The sequence below is a fragment of the Chelonia mydas genome, chromosome 15, assembly GCF_015237465.2.
Source record: "Chelonia mydas isolate rCheMyd1 chromosome 15, rCheMyd1.pri.v2, whole genome shotgun sequence".
Classification (NCBI taxonomy): Eukaryota; Metazoa; Chordata; order Testudines; family Cheloniidae; genus Chelonia; species Chelonia mydas.
Window position 1 is genome coordinate 9032805 of NC_057856.1, and position 14768 is coordinate 9047572.

The 14768-nt window shown below is 49.9% G+C and overlaps 1 protein-coding gene across 3 annotated transcripts in view; it reads right to left on the reverse strand.

Moving 5' to 3' along the window:
• KSR2 (kinase suppressor of ras 2) overlaps positions 1-14768 on the reverse strand; it is a 295477-nt gene that overhangs the window by 217248 nt on the left and 63461 nt on the right. For all 3 annotated transcript variants that reach the window (XM_043529547.1, XM_043529546.1, XM_027834074.3), the window contains exon 4: positions 6094-6598. In XM_043529547.1, coding sequence (XP_043385482.1) covers positions 6094-6598 — 505 coding nt within the window. The remainder of the gene's footprint in view (positions 1-6093; positions 6599-14768) is intronic.

Sequence of the window (14768 nt, forward strand, 5' to 3'; positions counted from 1 at the left end):
AGGTGGTCATCAAAATGCCTTAGCCAGCCCCCGTATCATGGATGATTTGCCATGACCCCAGGGCATTTCTTGATGTGCAGCCTTTGCCAAACTCCTCTCCCACCCACAAGCTGCAAGTACTGTTAATTGCTCCGAGCGAGCATTGCAGTCCAGCATGACCACGCACTAGTGCATTACACTGCACACGTCAGCTCAGCTGCATTAGCAGCGTAAGCAGTCAAAGGTCCCTGAGCTCTGGATTTTCCTGGAGGAACGTCTCTTTAATGGGAAAAATCCCAATATGAAATGCAATTAGATTGGGCAGAGGGGCAGTTAGCAAAGATTCTTTCCTCTCTTGCTGGCTCCTGTGTTGGAACTGTGGACAGGAAAGACAAATAAAAGCTGAGAAAAAAAGTCATGAAAACTAAAGAAGAGACTCAACAGCTACTAATGCACAAAGAATAACATTACCCCTAATAACTCAAGTTAATACAGGAAAAATATGCAACAAAAGCCACAGAGAAAGGAGAATAGTAAAAGATTCAAAGCTAGGGCTTTAGAAAAGGCTGGAGAGAAGTAGAAAGAGCAGGTTTCTTAGTACAGAGAAAGCAAAGAGCAATTATAGTTCTAATATAATTGTAAGCATGGTTCTACTTACAATAGTACTTCGATTGGAAGCTCATCTTCGGAGAGGGATCATCTTTTAGTCATGTGTTTGTACAGCACCGAGCGCAGTGGGGCCCTGATCCATAACTGGATCCCTAAGCTGCTACCATAATACAAATTAATAATACAACCACCACAACGGGGGATGTTTTCGTGGTGTAACTGTCAGGCACAGTAACCTAGAGCACTTGTAACTACAGGCTCAAATCTCCACAAGGCCAACACACTCAGACCTTCCTCTGTCCCGCTCTCTGGAATTCAGTGTGGAAGCCTTTGGAATGAGACATGAAAAATGCAAGTCCCATCTGCTCGATATGGACAATAAAGATACTACCTGGCAGTTGTCATAAGAGCAGAGCGGAAGGCAAAATTTCACACTTCCTTTTTTATTTTTTAGGCTGCTGTATCCAAGCTGGCAGCCACCCCGCAAGCCAGTGGTGGCTGGCATTCCAATGGTGCTTCATGCACATAGGGCCCAGATCCTGCGCGGGCAGACCCCTGAGCCCCACTGATTTCCATACGACTCGCTATAGGCATGAGGGTGAACCTACCGCAGAATCCGGGCCTCAGTGTCTGAAGGGCTTTGGAAGCTGTCAGGGTAAACAATGTCTCTGACTGTAAATGAACATCACTATAATCAAATGGGTACTGCTTACAGGGATGCTGTCAGTTTCAAAATCACGGCTGAGATTTTCAAAGCTCCCCATGGGATCTGGACAGCCTTTGAAAATCTCAGCCTATATGTTACAAGCAAAGCTCCTGATCCATGATACTGGCACACGAGATTATTTGTAAAACGTAATTTCCTTTTCCCTCTTTAGGGATGTTGTTTACTCTTTGCTCTCTGCTCAGATTGGGCAGCTAATGCACGCTAGCCAGTTTCAATGTGTGTGTCACACACTGGCCTGAGGCTGCTATGTTTGGATTGAAAATATCGCAGGAGGATGATGAAATCAAAACACCCCTTACCTCCCAGTTCTCTAAACTTTATCTTCTGAAAATATTTGTATTAATATTGGGTATAATTAAAAATAAGTCGGGGGGGGGGGGTAGGTGCTTAAATGGGAGCTGAATTCTTTGGAAAATCTGGCCCCAATTATGAGTGCTGAGCACTTCAAAATCTGGCTTGAGGAAGGATTCATTTAAAAAGGCACACAGTCAAGTTGAAATTAAGTCATCTGCAATAAAAAGTGTTAAAAAGTAGTTTCAGGGACATAAGTCTGTCCGAGAGACCCCCGCCAGGTTTTGTGCTTTTCCTATTTTAAAAAAAAAAAAATGATTTGCCCTCTGGTCATGTGTAAGACCCATACAAAGCAGAGAAAAATGACTGGCTGCAGAGGGGAAACAAACGACACAGACTCCAGACTTGACACTGCTGCAAAATGCACAAAGTAAACAAAGTAAAGAGTGGGGGGAAATTCCCTCTAATTTTTCAGCTCCAGTGATCTTAGGTATTACCAGAGTAAATAAGAAATTTTCCAGAGAGAAGTGTGAGTTTTGACTGTGTCCCTTTAACGTGAAGAAAAGAGGAACAGAGCAGAAGATCAAACAACAGCAAAGTGACAGCCAAGAAGATAAGGAGGAGCACCAGGAAAAGAGCACAATCTCCATGTACGCCTTGGCATGCATGCTGTACTGCAACATTTCATTAGCGAGATGCTCGCTCTACGCTACATATGCAGGACATGAAACACTTCTCTTTGGCACTGACTGATGAGAGACAGTGCCACATTTAGACTATACAAGCTGTCAATCCCATTACTGTATCTGAGTATGTGTGCCCGAATTCGGTATCTATAAAGAACTATCAGAAGTGGGTAATGCACTCTGCTTCCATTCATTAGGGATACACAAGCTCTAATTCAGGAAAAGAAAGAACACTGCTTTGCCTTGAATTATATATTTATACCGTACCACACAAATGCCTGCACAGCCATTACAGGTGTAAAGCAGAGGCAGGATGAGACCGACGCATTTTGGAATCAGATCCAAAGAGCACCCAAGTTTGGGGTGTCCAGTCCAGGAGCCCTGGTACTGGAGTGTACGCACACTGGACATGGGCCACACACATGATGGCCCCTTCCTGGGATTTACCTTTATTGTTAACAAATCACAAGCCCAGCCAAAGCCTTCTCCTGAGCTTGGCTCCTCCTAGGTTTTCCCTGCAGGACTCCCCTCCCTGCCCATAGTTCCTTCTTCATCACAGTGGCTTTAACCCCTCATTCTCCTCAACTGGAGCTAATAGGACTCACTGACCTGAGATCAGAGCAAGTCGGGATAAAAGAAAGCTATCTGCATCCCCATGGAGAGTGGTAGAAACTTCCCACCCTTTCAAGACCCATGCCTGGGCTAAGAACACTGTAGGATTTAATTACACTTGTTAGCCCAGTCTGAGAGCTTGTATTGCCCACTCCCATGAGATCAGGATGCAGTACACACAGGGAGCCAGACTCCATTGAAGGGTTTTTTTACTGCCACACATCACCATGGAATCCAAGCGCCTTCCACATAAAATCACTGGCACTCGTGAAGTCCCTGGCAGATTCGGGGTCTCTGGCTCTTCCCTATTCCCTCTCAAACTGCAGGTTTCTATCACAAGGATCCTCCACTGGCAAAAGAAGGAATGATCCATTTCAAACAAAATCCAGGACACAGACCTGCATGAAGCTGGACATTGTAACAAAGGCCATGCCAACAACTCAACAGCAGAGCAGGGCAGAGCTAGGCTGGGGGACTGAAACCCTTCCTACTTATAAACAGACTTTGAATCCAGTTCCAGCAGCCAGGAATCAAGCAGAGGGATTCTTCAGCATGAGAGCACCCCCTGCTGGCTGCTGATCCACAGAGCTAAGGAGGCCCGGAAAATTAAACAAAACTGAGCTCTTGGAACAACGAGGAGTCCTTGTGGCACCTTAGAGACTAACACATTTATTTGGGCATAAGCTTCTGTGGGCTAGAACCCACTTCATCAGATGCATGGAGTGAAAAGTACAGTAAGCAGTATATATATATACACAGCACATGAAAAGATGGGAGTTGCCAGTGGCAATTCTTCAACAAAAAAACTTCAAAAAAAGACTCCAACGAGAAACTGCAGAACTGGAATTAATTTGCAAACTGGACACCATCAAATTAGTCCTGAATAAAGACTGGGAGTGGCTGGGTCACTACAAAAACTAATTTTCCCTCTGCTGATATTCATACCTTCTTGTCAACTGTTGGAAATGGCCGACATCCACCTTGATTGCATTGGCCTCATTAGCATTACAAAAGTAATTTTCCCTCTCTTGATAGTCACCCCTTCTTGTCAACTGTTGAGAATAGGCCACTTCCACCTTAATTGAATTGGCCTCGTTAGCACTGACACCCCCCCCCCATCACGTGGTAAGGCAACTCCCATCTTTTCATGTGCCGTATATATATACTGCTTACTGTATTTTTCACTCCATGCATCAGATGAAGTGGGTTTTAGCCCACGAAAGCTTACACCCAAATAAATGTGTTTGTCTCTAAGGGGCCACAAGGACTCCTCCTTGTTTTTGCTGATACAGACTAACACGGCTGCCACTCTGAAACCTGAGCTCTTGAAGGAAGAACAATGGGAAGGCTATAAATAATACCAAGTGCAGACACACGAATGGCTGGGGGGTTGCAGCGGGGAACAACACAGTTTCCTCAGAAGTAAACAGCAGCAACTGTCTCAGCAAAGGGCGACCATCACTGGCGCTGAAGCAGCTACACTGCAGCGAAGGTATTTTGCTGCCTGTTTCCAAAGAGCCAGCAACTTCCAGTGGCCAAGGAATGAGAGCAGCGAGTCACTCTGGGTGAACTCTGTTGCTAGCTGAAGAATAATGAGCTCCAAATGCCCCTCACTAGAGCAAAGCCCAATTCTTCCCACATTCCTGCCTGGGTTTCACCTTAAAAACTCTCAGCCAGCAAACTCCTGGAAAGATTCTTTGGCTGCTCAGAGGAACAAGCCACCTGTAAACGCCTGTGTTCCTCTCAGTAACCAAAAATGCCATGGGTATTCACTAGCTATGCTTGCAGACTGTCCATTGAAAGCTGCCAGGAGGATGTCACGGCAACGCGCTCCTGGTCTAATGCTGCTTTTAATTATCGGATGAAGAGGAACCAGGAAACTGATGTCTGCAAGAGGCCACTTTTCAGCATCTCTCGCCTATTGTCATTTTGACTTAATTGTTTCCTGCCTCTGAAATCTTTCCGTCATCAGAGATTATCAGGCTGAAGAGGGCTCTGCAAACAACATCATTGTGGGAAGAGAAGTTTGGAAGGTTCTTTGCAGGAGTTTTTTTAAAAAAACAATTAAATCCAAGTTTTATACTTGGCCTGGAATAACGTTATTTCTCTCACACACACACACATTAAAATCTAGCACTTGAAATAGAGCAAGTTCTAGGAACCCCATTTTACAGATGGAAAAATGGAGTCACGGGGATGTTAAGGGACTTGCCCTAAGTCACAGAAGTGCACCCGCAGGGATGCACCGAGCTTTACACAGATCAAAGACACCAGACCCAGCTCAGAAGGGGAGGGACAGAGGTCAGGTGATTTACTGCCACCTTTGCAGCCCTCCTAGCTCCTGGAGCTGACCAGGGATTGATCCAGTGCCCAGCATAAGCTAAAGAAGATAACAGTCCCTCTAACCCTCTAACACAGCTCAGCTCCCCCCTCCCCCAGAGCTGCGACCAAATACCATAAGAAAGAAAGCCCGTACATGTCAGTGCTTGCATTGGCCTGAAAGACCATTAGGTCTGGCGGGCCTCTCCCCCGCCCTCCACGCCCCTCGGGGCTAGGCACACTGACTCAGCAGTAACCTTTCCCAGCTTGGAAAGAAACCAAACCTGTCCCACGAATAGCATTTCCGTGGTCAGAATCCAGCATCCCAATTAACTCATCACCACTTCAGCTGTGACACACAGCCCAGGCCAACACTGGCTTTGTGCCTAAGGACCAGGTCAGGTTTAGCAGGCTGGGGCTCGGGATATCTGTAGCAAGGGAGGTCTGACATTCAGTGCCAGACAGGTAGGCTGGGCTGGGCGGTGGATGGAGTGTTCACAGCTACCACAAACAGCTCTGACAGAGAGCAGCTGCAAGCACACTTCAGCTTCCTTCACACCTGCCATCCATGGATCTCAAACCTTCAGTTCCTCAACACTTTTGTGGGATAGGCCTCGCCACCATTTTACAGAGGGGGAAACTGAGGCACGGGGAGGTGGACTGACCCACCCAGGGCTACTCAGTGCCCAAACCAGGATCAGAACCCAGAATGCTGGGATACCAGCATTCTAGCTATTAAACCACACTCACTCCAAACCACTCCCCAGGGCGGTACGCTACTCGGTCGTTTCCTACCCCCACCATAGGGCTCCCACCCCCAGCTCCCCACCCGGCTCAGCTTGCCCAGGCACCGCCCCCAAGCTCACTTACTTGGGCGTGTGCGCCTCGTCCACTCGATGGCCCAGCTGGAACTCGTGCGACTTGCTCCGGTGCAAGGCCGTGAAGCCGGGGATGAGGTGAATCAGTTTCCGGGATGACGGGGGCGGCGTCCCCGGAGGTTTCAGCTTGTTTCTCCGCCTCACTGGTGGCGTGCCGGGAGGAGTCATGGTGGTGACTATGTTAGGCGTCCGTGGGGGGGTGTGAACAGGGTGCCGTTGCCGGGGGGATGGCGGCAAGGAGCGGTGGCCGGCTTCCAGCGGGGGGCACAGCCCGGGATAGCCCTCCACAGTCAGTCTCTCCACGTGGGCGTATGTCGGCCCGTGGGCCGAACCCGGGTGACAGTAGCGCTGCATGCACTTGGCCTGCACTTTGGGGCTCTGGGAAAGGTGCGTTCTGATCCACTGCATGGATTCGGGCTGACACACGGGGGTGTTCTCCTTCCCCGTTTCTGGCGTCGGCCACTGGATGGTCCAGTCTTGCTTGGAAAGGCTGCCTCCTGAGGTAACAAACAAAAAGCACCATGCAATTAGACACTGCTGGCATTAAACACATATGCCTGATTGCAGGCCTGATTTTCAGGGGTGCTGACCAGCCCCAACTCCAGCGGATGTCAGCAAGAACTGCCAGTGCTCTGAACCTCTGAAAATCAGGCCTCCACGGGTAGGATCTTGGTCCTTATTTACAACAGCCTAACAGAGCCAGAACCTGGCTGATGCATCACCTGCCTCTCACCCTGTGCCCCAGCTGCTTTCGACCAGGACATCGCGACTGACAGAACAAGCTTCTACCAGAGAACTGACTGGGCCCACATCTTAACACCTTCAGAGTTGGGTGCAAAGACCTCTTCAGTCAGAACAGAGCCAGGTTCCCTCTTAACCCCTCAGGCCTTTCGGGCAGGAGGCCGTGCATGAGATACTGGAGAACCAACCTCCCAGGACATAGCTTCCTACCTATAGCCTGCCCAGCCAGTGCTGCATTGAGCTGTATATTAGCCTCCTGCGACTCTACCTTTAAAGGGCACATTCCAGCCGAAAGGACCCCAGAGGAAACACTCAAATGCAGCTGTCTCTGGGGTGGGAAACCAAGGGCAAGTAGCACAGCACAGATTTTTTGGCACGAGGTGGGGGAGGGTCAACTTTGGCCAGAATCCTAGGATTGAATGGGCCCTAGAGAATGAACTGCCTTGACTCTCTCCTTCCCACCCCGCTCCCAGAAGTAAGTGGTAGCCAATGCTTCAGTGGAGGCAGCATGGGAAAAGCTTGTCCAGCTGCTCTCTGGGCCCTAACACTGCCATCTCCAGGGCTGCCAACCTTTCAGCAGTGCTAAATGCACACGAAAACATGTCCAATTGGTTCCCGAGGCAGCTTTGGGCCTGCACCCACCCCTGCAGAACAAGGGCCCCGAGGCCAAGAGGAGCGCAGCCTTTGGGACACTCTGTGCCAAGTTCAGCACAGAAGCCGAAAAGGCTCCGCGAGTCACCCATGTGCAAAGCAGGGGGCTGTTTTCACTTTAATCCCTGGAGAGCCTCGTGCGATGCACACATATAACGACCAAAGTGCTGACTGGATCACGTCCTCCTCCCGAGTCCCGCCAGAGGATCCAACGCGAGCCTCTCTTGGCAGGAATTCTCCAGACACTGGAGAAATGGGCCTGCCACCTTCCAGGAGCTCACACCCTCCCGTCTGCACGAGCAGTCCTCAGCCAGAGAGAGAGAGCACTGGGCTACGGAGCAGACACGGGACAAGTGTGTTCTCCTTATGGAAATGTATGGATCACCACAGATCTGGAGGCCTCCACCAAGACCAAGGCCTCTCTGTGCTGGGTGCCGTGAAACCACCGAGAGCCCCTGCCCCAATGTAGGCAGACGAGACAGACAAAGAGAGAGAAGAGGCAGAGAGGGGAAGTGACTTGCCCAGTCCTAGCAGATCAGTGCTATAGGTCACCAACTCCCAGTTCAGAGCCTTCTCACTGTATCCCATAGACCCCACCACACACCTCACCACATGCCCTCCCCTCCCCCATGCTTATTAAGAGTAGCTATTCCCAAAGACTGAAATATGACAACAACTTACACGCAATTTCAGAGCCCCCTAGGACTTTCCTTTCAACAACAGACAGGCTACTACTCCTTACGATTCGCATCATGGTAGCACCTGGAAGCCCCAGTCAGGGATCAGAGCCCCATTGTGCTGCGTGCTGTCCACACACAATGAGGAGACAGTCCCTGCCCCAAAGGGCTCACAGTCTAAGCAGAGAGGACAGGCAACGGTTGGGAGGAAGGGAGTATTTTCCCCATCTGTATAATGGGGATCGGAGGCAGAAAGAAGATAAGTGACTTGACCAAGGTCACACACTGGGCTGTAGCAGAGCTGGAAATTGAACTCCGTGACTCAAATGTACAAATCATTTTTAAAAAGAAACGGGCATGAGAGAGCAGCGGCAGAGATTCACAGGGAGGGCTGAGGTGATGGCTCCGTGCAAACAGGCACAAGAGCCACACAGCCTCAAAGGGTTCACTCAGCTCTCTCGCTTTTAAGCCACACCTGGCAGCGAAGATATTTTTTCCCCTCTGTCTTGTCTAGCACCTCCTCCACCTCTTCCCCCTCCACCCAGGTCCCATGCATCCGGCCTTCCCTTCCTTCTGCTTCTTTGTCCACTCACAGCTTCAAGTGCTGCCCAATGGATTCCACCTTTCTAAAGTGCCACCAGGACTCCAGTTGTCTGACAAGCGCCAGCATCTCTTCCTCTTCCCACCCAGCCAATGCTCACTTTCACACAGACACAGACACACACTATGCACTCCAAGTTCTGCAGTTTGGAGAGGGGGGGAATAAATAAAAGAAGCCACACTTAATTACTGAAAGTGCCAACTAGCATAGTGATGGGTACATGTCTGTCTGCGGGGACGCTTTAGTGGTATTCAAATGATGAATCAGATTCGAGCGCTCTTGTCCCAGCTCTTTTGATCCTCTCCTCTAATAAAACCTGAATCAAAATGTAGTCTTTTATTTTAAAAAGGGAGATTTTTCGCCCTCCCCCACTTTCTTTCATTATTAATTGCCCACCCTTTCCATGGGAATCATTTTATTTCAAGCACTTGAGAAGAAAAGAAGGAATGGGCTTTGGAAATGAAAGGTGTAGGGTTTGATTAAAAAGAGCTTTGGGGACGGGGGATTCTTCTGAATTGTACTGCTAAGGCGTGGGGAGATGTTCTTATCAAAGGGAGAGATGGGGGGTTGGGAAAGTCTGTCTTCAGATTAAAAGTTAGCAGGTGAGTGGAAGTAAGATTTTGAGAGGCTGGTGTGAACATCAGAGGAGGTTTGTAGTGCTCAAGTAGCCACTTACTATTTTACTATTACTGGTGCAGAGAGAGGAGCTTTCGAAGAGTTCAGTGGCTTCTTTAGAGGAATGTGTCTGTTACCAAAAAAAAACCCACAGCCCCAAACCACATTTTAATTCCAAACATCTTTCTGCGTCTGTTGCAGAACACAGAGGGGAGTCTTTATTGAGGATGTTGGTGCCACCATGTAGAGTCTACTGACACACCAGCCCACACCCAGCAATGGTGGAAGAGGCTGCTGCTGCCTTCGTGTTATTAACGAAACCCATGGAATTGAGAACAAAGAGAACTGTTAAAATCTCATTTCCTTTTCACTCTTCACCCTCCATCTAGCCTGCAGGCCAGGCAATGGTGGCTGGAGAAGAAAAATCTTCACACACCAGCTCTGCAGCATTGCCATGGCAAACGCTCTGTGGGAGGAAACGGCACAGCGGCAGATCCAGCAGTCCCATCTCGCTCCTTCGCAACAGGGCCCATCAGCCTGAGTTCTGGGAGCTCATACGAGAAGAGTCCTGCAGAGCACGGGGTCCCCATGCACCTCCTCTGCCCTGCACACAGCACATGCTCACTGTGACGCGTTCCTCAGGGGACCTGAAACGGGCTGATCCAAAAGCCCGCTGACATCAACAGGCTTCAACAGGCTTTGGATCAGACCCGGATTCCCAGGGCTATTTCTGAATGAGGAAGGGGTGAAGTGCAGGCAGGACACGGAGAATAGCCGAGATCTGAAGATAGGACGCACCAGCTCCAAACAACAATCAGATTCTTCAGGTGACAAATCACTCACTTAGTACGTTATAACTTGACGGAAAGGAGCTTGTTCGGCCCAGAAATACTTGCCTCAGCGTGACATTCGCAGCCCTCCTGGGGAGCAGCCCCATGGACAGGTCTGGTGTGACTGGGAAGGTTTCCAAATGAGAAGCACAGGGGGCTGGAAAACAGTACCCAGAATTGGATGGGGTCAGGGGTATGCAGGGCATTAACTGATGGCCAACGCAGGAGAGGAAACGAAGGCAAAAGACGGAAGAGGGGAAGGAAGTTGTCTCATTAAATAGAGTAGGAGAAGATGAAATGGGGAAGAGAATAAGCCAACAAAGCAGTACATGCAGGAGTGAAGCCGAGGATAAAGAGTCCATCAAGTCAAGCTATACTTTGTAGGTTCTACTTGAGCTGAGATTAAAGAGACAGACCTTCAGCTGATGGACATGGACGTAGTTCCACTTACTTCATTGAGCCTGTCTGCATTTCCATCAGCTGAAGACAGAGCTCAGAGATTTCAGTTCTAAGGACAGGTCACAAGAGTGCAAAGTGCTAGCCATCTAGCCCAGCCCCCTTCCAATGCAGGCCTCTTCCCTGCTAAATCTTCCCTACGGCCTTATCTAGTCTAATTTTAAATGTCTCGAGCAATGGGGCTTCCGCCACCTCCCTCAGGAGACTACAGAACAGCCTACTGCAGCAGATAAATTATTCGGCTATTACAGTGATGAGCATGGTAGCAATGATTAGATTAGATTCAGTTCTTCAGTGGTTTTCTCCTCAAATGGCGGAGGGAGAAATCCAGGATGGCAGTGTGCAGGCTGCACTGGGGACCTCCATGGGAGCTGGTAGGAACCCTTCCCTATCCCTCCAGGCTGCGTAGCAGGAGGAGAGCCACTACGTAGCTACTGCTGACATCTCAGAGTTGGAACAGCCTGCACCACCCAGTGTGCTCCCTCTCTTCATGGGGGGAACTGGCCAATGGACCCACTAGCCCATTCCTCTCCCAACCCAATCCTGATGCTGCTGTACAATCCCCTTGTGCCCAGGGAGCACCGGCAAAGCTAAGCTCCACAGAATGCAGAAGACAAGGACCCAGGGATGGGGTCCCTGCATTTTGCCTCTTATCAACAGTGGAGCCACACCCATGGTGGGCTCAAGGCCCTGAAGGGTCATGGGGTGGGAGGCTTTGGCCCCAAGGCCCTGAAGGGTCATGGGCTGGGAGACTTTGGCCCCAAGAAACTTGATCTTGCCGAAAAATGGATGCAGAGAAAAGCAGCTGGGGTTGGCATGAGTTTACAAAGCAGCCGTTACTTCTCCTTGTTAAAAATGTTCTGTAAACCAGCTAATATAAAAGGCATAATAAAGATCAACACACAGTAAAGCTCCTCAGCCAAATATCTCAGGCCTTGTCTACATACAAAAGTGCTTTAACGACATTGGTATAGCTAGACCACCACAACCCTCCTAGTGTAGATGGAGTGATACCACGTGAAAGAACATTAGGTTTGTAAAGAGAAGGCCTCAAAGGTCAGGAATAGCCAAAGATAATGACGTACATGTAAACCTCACCCTGTCTGAGGCAGTGCAAATGAGGTCCCTGCTTTAGTGCAGCCCACAGACTGTTTGCAGTAACAACGACAACGTAAATCCAGAGTGCCCTGAAGCCAAAGGGCTTACTCCAAATGGATGTACCATTGTAACATAGCGGAATCTAGCCCTCAGAAGGGCTGGGGTGCTGTGAAGGAGGCATTCATTTAACAATGAGCATAGAAATCTTTTATCACAAAATATATATTTAAGAATAACTGGATTTTTAAAGCGTAATTAATTTGCAAAGAGAAGCTCAATCATTTTATGTTTGTGCCTGGCGAATTACATGCACCCTGCCTCTATTGTAGACTCCAGCAAGTTATTTAAAATTAAGCACCCTGCCCCGGTGCAGGCTCTGCTCCTCTCTCTTGTGCTACCAGCTCACAGACGGTGAGCCAGCTAGTACCACGGCTTAGCACCTTTCATTCTCAAGCCCTGCTTTGCAGGCAGCTGAGAACAGAAGCAGGGAGAGGAAAGTAGAGAGTACAGAGGACATTGCAGAGAGGAGTTGCCCCATGGCTTAGATGCAGGAGTTTTTGCAGGTATGTGGATACGAAGCAGCAGCCTGTAGGAGGCACAGGGATCTGAACTGTGCCACTGTGAAACCATTATGTAAATGTTTGTGCTCTGGCCAGAGGTGAAAGTAAGCTGGTAAGAGCCGGTGCGCCGTACCAGGACCGGCTTTCTGAGAGGGCAATTTAAAGCCCTGGGGTAGTGGCGGCGGGCTGCAGCGGGGATTTAAAGGGCCCCGGAGCTCCATCCGCTGCTACTGCCCCGGGGCCCTTTAAATCCCCGCCTGAGCCCTGCTGCCCGAGCCCTGGGGTAGCAGCAGTGGCAGGGCTACGGCAGGGATTTAAAGAGCCAGGGTGGTAACGGTGGCTGGAGCCCCAAGCCCTTTAAATCCCCACCTGAGCCCTGCTGCCCAAGCCCTGGGGTAGGGGTGGGGGCAGGGCTCTGGCAGGGATTTAAAGAGCCCCGGAGCTCCAGCCACCGCTACCCTCCCGGGGCCCTTTAAATCCCCGCCTGAGCCCTGCTGTCGAAGCCCTGGGGTAGCGGCGGTGGGGCTCCGGAGGGGATTTAAAGGGCCGGGGCGGTAACGGTGGCTGGAGCCCCGGGGCCCTTTAAATGCCCGACGGAACCCAGCCACCACTACACCAGGGCTCGGGCAGCAGGGCTCAGGTGGGGATTTAAAGGGCTCGGGGCTCCGGCAGCTGCTACCACAGCGGAGCCCCAGGTCCTTTAAAGCTCTGCCGGAGCCCGGGGTAGCGGTGGCAGCCGGGAGCCTCCAGGGCTCCTCAGTGATTTAAAAGGGCCTGGGGCTCTGCTGCGGTAGTGGCAGCTGGAGCCCTGGGCCCTTTAAATCGCCCCCGAGCCCCGGGGCTCCCAGCCATCTCTGCAGCTGGTAGCTCGGGGGTGATTTAAAGGGCCCTGGGCTCCTAGCCGCCACTACCGCAGCTGGAGCCCTAGCCCTTTAAATCAAGATTTAAAGGGCCCAGGGAGTTAAGGCCCTTCCTCTTCTGGTTGAGGCCACGCCTCTTCCGGTTGAGGCCACGCCCTCTGCTCAGAACTCCGGCGTACCGGTAAGTCCTCTAACTTACTTTCACCCCTGGCTCCGGCCAGCTATTAACATCACTTAGCCAATCTGAGCATGTTGTAAGGTGACTGAGAAAAACCACACAAGTTTATGTAACTCAGAACACCCACTCCACCAGCCAATAAGTGTGCAGAGATTTGCATAACTGGGAGGCTGCCAGGCAGTTGTGGGTCAGGAATAGTCCGTTGGCCCACCAGAGCTCTCTCTGGCTAGGACAATTCCTTCCCTAGCTAAACAGTAACAATCATTAGACAATTAATGATGACCAACACTTCCTAAACACCAGAGTAGACTGGCCACAGGGAATCTAGCACAGCAAGAAGACAACTGGTGTGTCAGCCTAAGCCACTGACAAGTAAAGGCTCCAATATTTCATTGCCAAAGACACTGTGATGCAGCTTGCCCTGAGCATCTCAGCTCTGTCCTCTCCTCTCATTGCCTATCCGCGTTTAGCCGCTATTCATTGTGATGGCTGACGATGTCGTAACAAGATTGCTGCACTCCAGCATCAAAGTAACGGGGTCTTTCAATGGTGGGTGCGTCATGCCTAAAAATAACCCGGTCAAGCTTGGGGAATGTATTTTAAACCCACACACAACTGCCTGCATGCACACAACACGTGCATGTACAGGGACCTTCTCTTTGAGCAGATTTGGTGAAACAGGGAATGCATTTTAGAGCAGGAAAATACTATTTCCATAAACTATTAAATTCAAGACAATTTTATTCCATCAATAATGGGATTTCTTGGACATTATTATTGCTCTAAGGGAAGGTGGGTCTGGCTGGGAAGAGGGCAGGAGGAAACACAAGATAGGGGAACAGAGACACAATATCAACTCCCAGTCCTGCAACTGGATTGGCATAAGCAGGCCCAGCTTCCACATGGGTTACAAGAACTGGGCCTATTGCATTGATCTATTATTCCATATAACACAAAGTAGCCATAGATATACTTTATAGAGGCAACACATTATGCCACACACAGCAGGTGGTGGAGATATCCTTGTAATCAAATGCAGAACTAGTCAATAAGCTCCATTTATTGCCCCTACACCTGCACTCTGCCCGTTAATCTGACACTCCAAATATCTGAGTAGCTCCAAATAGCCACCACTTTTCATTTTAAAAGACCTGCCAGAAATATTGCCCACCACCACCACCCCAGATGACTCTAGCTGGAGGCCCAGGCCTAGCTACACCTTCAGTCATCCACGACTCCTGGGTTAATGGTTAGAGCCCTGCAAATCCACGGATATCCACTTTATATCATTTTTGCAGAGTGCGGATCGGATGCGGATACAAATTTTGTATCCGTGCAGGGCTCTATTAATGGTCTGATCTTTCCAAACCCATTACAGTTAAGAGCTTTGGGGGAGATCC